At 45.9% G+C, this 6,467-nt stretch overlaps 1 protein-coding gene across 1 annotated transcript in view; it reads left to right on the forward strand.

The window, feature by feature from the left end:
• Positions 1–5,755, forward strand: part of CCND2 (cyclin D2) — a 25,719-nt gene extending 19,964 nt beyond the window's left edge. The window contains exon 5 of the mRNA XM_036297769.1: positions 395–5,755. Coding sequence (XP_036153662.1) covers positions 395–544 — 150 coding nt within the window. The 3' untranslated portion in view covers positions 545–5,755. The remainder of the gene's footprint in view (positions 1–394) is intronic.
• Positions 5,756–6,467: the final 712 nt, after the last annotated feature.

The following is a 6,467-nucleotide window of genomic DNA, read 5'->3' on the forward strand; positions in this document are numbered from 1 at the left end:
TCTCCATCACCTCCAACTTCCCCCAGCAGAAAGTGTCTTATGGCCCTTAGATTACTACCGGACACTGCGTGCCCATCCGTGGCTCATCATCTAGGCCAGAGCATCTCAGATTCTCCTGTGCACATGAATCACCTGAGATTCTGCATTTCTAACACGCTCCCAGGTGACGGCAAAACATGGACTTGGAGTAATGAGGTTCCGTGGCACTTCAAAAACACATCTCCTTTACTTCATATTTATTTCTGCTGGAAAACTAGTATGGAATGATAGGCGGCTTGAACTGTGTGTGTATATGTGTGTGTGTGTGTGTGTGTGCGCGCATTTTCTTTATCAAACGCTCTATGCCCTGTTAATGTTGCTAACAGTTCTCTGGTCTGGATCATTCTCCTCCTAGGATTGCCTCAAAGCCTGCCAGGAGCAGATTGAGGAGGTGCTGATCAGCAACCTGCAGCAGTTTCAGGAGCAGGGGGATGGATCCAAGGAAGAGGAGGAAGTGGTGGACCAAGCCAGCACCCCTACAGACGTGCGTGATATTGACCTGTGAGATGTCAGTCGGGCCGCAAGGGAGAGATGTGTTCAAATCTGCTCTCTCCTTCTCTCTGGTTGTTTTGTTATGTTTTAGGGTGAAATTAAAAAAACAAAATTCTGCTCCCACCTAGATCATATTGAAGGATCTTTTAGAAGCGAGAGAAAAAGAAAAAGGTCCTATAAAGCCGGAATAATTAAAAGCATTTGGTGCCTATTTGAAGTACAGTAGAAGGGACTCCCTTGTGTATGCGAACAGTTATTGCTTGTTTATGTTAAAAGTCATAGTAAAATGCTTACAGGTAACTGCAGAGTAGCTAGAGAAAATGTATGCCTGCATTATGGGAAGAAATTAGAGGAGACTTTTTTTTTCATGTTATAAACTAGCACGTATACACCCCTACTAGGATAATTTCAAGGAACTGCGTATACATTTTGTGGCACTAGATTGCTAAGCCATGAACTCGAGAAGGAATTGGAAACAAGGTTGGACACAGTGGGGAGGGAGGATGAAACAATCTCTCGAAGTGACTGAACCATTTTGGATGTAGAAGCACGTTTGGTCTTGACCACCTATGACTAAGTCAGGAGCATTGCTGGATCTCTAGTTAGGAACTCTTGCTGTCTACAGTAGCTGCTACCTAAAACAGATGTTTTACTTTCCAGTTGGACACAGGTGATTGGGACCTGGGTTTATGTTTTTTGACATCTTGCTTCTTCTTCCAAACATGGTTCATTGCATATACCACCATATTTTGTCTGAAGGGGCAGTGTAGCTCTGGGCCATTACCAAACCTCACATGAAACAGAGGCAGATGGAGACCAAGGGTGGGATCTGGAATGGAATCTTTTAACGTCTGAAGAGAGTAATGTGACCCTGGCATTCCTTATTAGGAGAAAACTAATTTTTGGTGCTGATTGGCATGTCTGGTCCACACTTTAGCGTTGTTATAAACCATTCCATTCGAAAAGCACTTTGAAAAATTGTTCCAGAGGGATAGATGGGATGGTTTATGCAAATTATACTGAATAGGCTCCTCCCTTCTTCTCCGGTGCCCCTCCCCCTCCCACCTGGTACTATTCGCTTCCGGTATCTGACATCCTCTGGTACATAGTTCTGGTGTCCCTACTAGGACTGAAGAGACAACCCTCTCCGCTGACATTCCCATCACAACATTCCTCAGAAAAGTCTAAAAACAAAGATCTGTTATCATTTTGATGCATGTAAGGATCTTAATTCCCACCTATGTACTTCCCCTTTGGACATGGAAAGACAAATTATTGCTGGTGCAAAGACAGCTGAACAGCAGTGTGGCATTTTGTTCCCTTGTACACTTTTTGTTAATTAGTTGCAAAGTTGTTCAGTGTACTTGAATATTTTTCCTCTCCACATCTTAAACACATTCAGTTAGCAAGAAGTTGGAGCAATAACTTTTTTTTTTTTGCACAATTATAATTGACAGGTAATGAAGCTATTTGTTAAAATATTTGCCTTTTTTTTTTTTAAGCAAAAAAGGAAAAATCAGAACAGGGCTCCTTTGAAGAATTATTTTATACACAGATTCTGCCTTGTTTCATAGTATGAGGGTTGAAGATGGAGAAAAACGTAAGGGTCTCTTATTTTCATTTTATTATGTTCAGTTTTTTTTTATTACTTTTTTTTTTTGCGCTGCTAAGAAGCTAATTCATCCTTATTCACATTAACAGTACCTAGCTGTAATGTTTTTCACAGTGTGCTGCTATTTTATAAACATTTTTATAATATATTATTTTACTGCTTAAATTCCAAGACCTGAAGTAGATGGTTGCTATATGAGTTCTTTGTACTGGAAAATCCCTTCCATAGTTTTTCTCCTGGTAGCATATTCACAGTTGGTGTTGGGTTTGTTTTTTTTTTTTCCCTTTTGGATTTTTTTTTTTCCTCTCTGATCATATTCTTCAAAGACAGAGTATTCTTTACCTCAGGTTTACTGGTCAAAAATCAATAGCTACAACAGAAAACAATTCACATTTTTGTTTTCATAATACCTCACAACCATACAGTTTCTGCTTTGGGAGCCCATGAGTGTGGGGAGAGAAGAAGGCGGGAGGAGGCTGTGGGCAGCGGGGTGGGTTTGGCCCAGGGTCTCACACCCAGGGACCTCTTCAGTGGTGAAGGTCATCAGGCTTCCATTTTGACTCTGGTCTCCTCATCATGATGGAAAAAATACAATTGAACCAAGGGGTTTCCCCTCCCCCCACGCAGACATTCCGCACAGACATTTAGGCAGTGGATGAGGAAGTCATGCTTTGCACTTAGGTATCAGGAGACAGGCTAAAGAATTCAGCATTCTGCTGGGAGACCCTGTCTTACAGTCCTTCCTACAGCAGGGCTTTCATCACTAGGGTCCTCTCCTCTTGCAAGGACCTTTCCCTCCCTCTCCTTCCCTGACACAGGCATCCCCAGGTGACGGTGATCACAGAGGTTTTTCTAGGTCTGAATCTGCAGCTCACAGTGTTGTGGGGATTCCTCCCCCGACTGGTCTCCCACGGGGCAGCAGGCGCTGTGCAAGGCCAGGTCCTCTGCTAAGCAGCCGTGCATGTTTTAGGTTTACATCGCATTGAATTGGCGTGATGGGGGACATAGGTCAGAGGATGACTGGATGGTAGCTGAGGCGGGTGGGGAGGCTGCTTCCTCACAGAGATGCGAGTCCTGATGCGTGAGATTCTCACAGCGTGTTTAGGAGGCTCAGGACTTGGTGAGTTAGCGTCACCCTGTATTCTAGGGAGTTTCTGGTGGGGTAGTGGGTGGTGAATTCTGAAGTTCTGGAGAGGAAAGCCGTGCAGGCGGTCTTTTAAGAGCCCACGTGGCACAGGACACTCTGGGGTCTGGGGGGCCCATAGCGTGGGAAGAGGTGTGGTCCTAGAGTTCTGGAGGGTCTGGGAGCATAAAGACAAGATGAGGTACAAACTTATTCCGCAGTGACCAGCCTGTAAGCTCAGACGGAAGCAGCAGCAAATGAAAGAACCTGATGGGGAAGGAAGCAGGCCAACAGACTCCCCGCAGCCTATAACTTCCCGCTTTCTCTGAAGGCCCAGATGCCCCTGGGGCCTGCTGGCCTTTCCTACTTCCTGTCCTCGGGGCCTAGGTGCTAGGTGTGGGGTTGCTGATGGGGAAGGTGCTAGGTTGTCTGGTTTTCCTGCCGGTCCCCTCCTTTAAACAAAAGAGGGAACTCGTTGTTTAAGTGGCTGACGCCCTCTCCTCGGCCTTGGTTTCCTTGGTAGGAGATTTTGTCTCAGAGAAGCTCAGTGCTCATGGTTTTATTTTTTTATTTTTCACTTCCTACTTAAAGGGGTTCCAAACCTGTTCTGATCTTTTTCTACTTTTAAACAGCAACAACAACAAAATCTCTTCTTTACTTCCTCCTCTCTGTGTTGTTGTTTTTCTCCGTCAGTGGGGGCTAAGTTGTTCCCCAAGCTTGCCAAATTTTGTTCCTTTCCCTGTTTTGGCCAAATCCTAGGTGGGGAAAATCCTCGTATGCCAAAAATATATGCTAAGCATAATTTAATCCCATGCGGGTTCATATCAGCCACGAAGCCTGCAGGTGGAAGCAGGGGACAGATCCCCCAGCAGAGAGTCCCCGGTGCCGAGAGGACAGCCCCTCGGAACGGCTGCTCTTAGGGGAGCCTGGGCTGGGACTGCCCCAGGACCGCTGAGGGCTCACCACGCCTGATGGCCAGGTCCTCCTCGGTCTACACACTTTGTTCAGAGGCTCTGTTCTGCTTCTGTCATCCTGTTAAGGGCACACACGGCTCAGAGGCCAGCAGGGGCTTAAGTGATGAGGCTGGGGGAGGAAGCAGCTCTGACTGCATCAGCCTCATTCCCTCGCTAGCAGGGTGGGCTTCTCGCAGAGGGCGGGTGCCGCAGCTTTCCTGCAGTCTGGCCCCTTCAGGGCCTCTCCACACTGCCCTGGGGGCTCCGGGACGGGGTTAATAAGGACAGTAGGCAGGATTGGATGACTTCTCAAAGAGGGCAGGGGAATTCTCTCTCCGTGGGCCAAAGCGGGTAGGCCTGGGGGAAGAAATAGACTCGCACCTTATATCATGTAAATAATGATTTTCTAGTTCAAGGAGATGACACTGGTAGTGTGGGAATGGAAGGTAGGGATGGGAGGAAGTCTGAGTAAGCCAGTTGGCTTCTAAGCCAAGAGGATTCCTCTTTGTTTATCTTTGAGACAGTCCAACCCTGAGAATAGCTTTAAAAGGGAAATCAATGCTGAGACAGTAAAGTCCCCTTAAGCCAACAAACCAGCCATAGAAAGTGCAGGCTTCCACTGCTATGGGCTTGGACCCGTTTTCAAGAGCTGCTCATGCCATTGTCCATTTGTACAAAATAGGGCAGGAAGACTGGAGAGGATGTTTATGACTTCCTCACGCCACATGGTTTCTCATGATTCTAGACTCTAAACCCAGAACATCATTCAGTCTACATTTTTCAGAACTGTTCTCCTATATTTGTGTGCCTCTGCTTTAGACTTGGCTGGGCTATCAGACCTGATTCTTGGCTCAGGTTTCAAGAAGCCATCAGCAAATGTATCCATGCACGCTGTAGCCGCATCATTTATTCCTTTGCCTGCAGCCTAGGTTGGGGGAAAAAGTGCCTTACTGATTGTAGCCATTATAGTATTCAATGTATTTTAACAGGTGCCTGTCCTTTAAAAGCAAGGTGGTGTTTTGTTGTTCATGGGTTTCAGTTCTTATTGCTAGCCAACTCATCCCCAGCAAACCACCGGGCCATTGGATTTTTTCCATTACGTTCATTGCCCTTGTACCACGTACCTCAGATCTCTCTCTCTCAGTTACAGTGTCTCATCTTGGACTTCTTTTATTATTATTATAATTTTTTTTTTTTTTTTTTGCTTTAAACGAGTGTGATGCCATATCAAGTCAATGTAATTCTCTCACAATATACTCTATAAGAGGTGTGGGTGTTTATTTGGTCAGGATGCTAGCAAGTGCTAAAGTAGCATGATCAGTATAAAAAGGTTTTTAGGAAGTTTGGGAAATGTTTTATTGGCTACGATGGTGACATGGTATAGTCAGTTGCCTTTGAAGAGGTCCTGTCTGTTCAGTGTTAAGTGATTTTAAGAAATAATAACCTGTTATTCTGACTAGCGTAAAGATGGGTTTGGAAATGGTTTTGGATGCGATTAGTAATGATATGTGGACAATAAACTCACCTTGACCTAAATTCTCTGGCCACTTTGATTTATTTATAGACCAGAACTTCCCACAAAGGAATATATCTTTCTCGTGTCAAAGCCCTATTGGCAACATCTGATAGTGTTAGGACTGGTGTAAAATACCAGTCCTAACCAGGAAGATAACCTACAGGTGCATCCAGGCTATCGCAATGCAAGTAATTGATGACTTTTCCCCCCCTTTGGGTCACCCATGCTGCCATCTTATAAACTAGAAGCTGCAGCCCACCTTCATAAGGTGTGAAAGCAGCTGCTGTCAGGATAAGGCCTCAGATGCTGGCCCCAGTTATTGCCAGCTACTCCCTTTTGGCTGTGAGTGAGCACCTCACGGCTTGGAAGGTGCCATCTCCACATTCTGGAGGGTCTCTGAGAGCCCTACCCCTGCAGCATTCCTGGCTCTCATCTGACTCCTGGCCTCTGCATCCCTCCTGCGAGGACTGGGCCACAGCTGCCCTTGGTGGAGAGGTGGCGAGGCAGAGCCTGGGGAAGGGGTGGGAGAGTCAACACCTAAGTGAATTGCCAGGCCCTGGTCCCAGCAGCTCCAGGACCTCAGCTGCTCAGATCAGCTTCCTTTCCAGGAGTGATGGGGTGATGCAAAAGGCAGTGGCTTAATAGCCATTTTGATGTTACTATAAAAACTTTTCTCTATGGCTCACTCTCAGTTACTGAAGGCCGTTTTCCAGTTTAATAGTGGCTGGAGCT

The sequence above is a fragment of the Myotis myotis genome, unplaced genomic scaffold (genome assembly GCF_014108235.1).
Source record: "Myotis myotis isolate mMyoMyo1 unplaced genomic scaffold, mMyoMyo1.p scaffold_m19_p_3, whole genome shotgun sequence".
Taxonomy (NCBI): Eukaryota; Metazoa; Chordata; class Mammalia; order Chiroptera; family Vespertilionidae; genus Myotis; species Myotis myotis.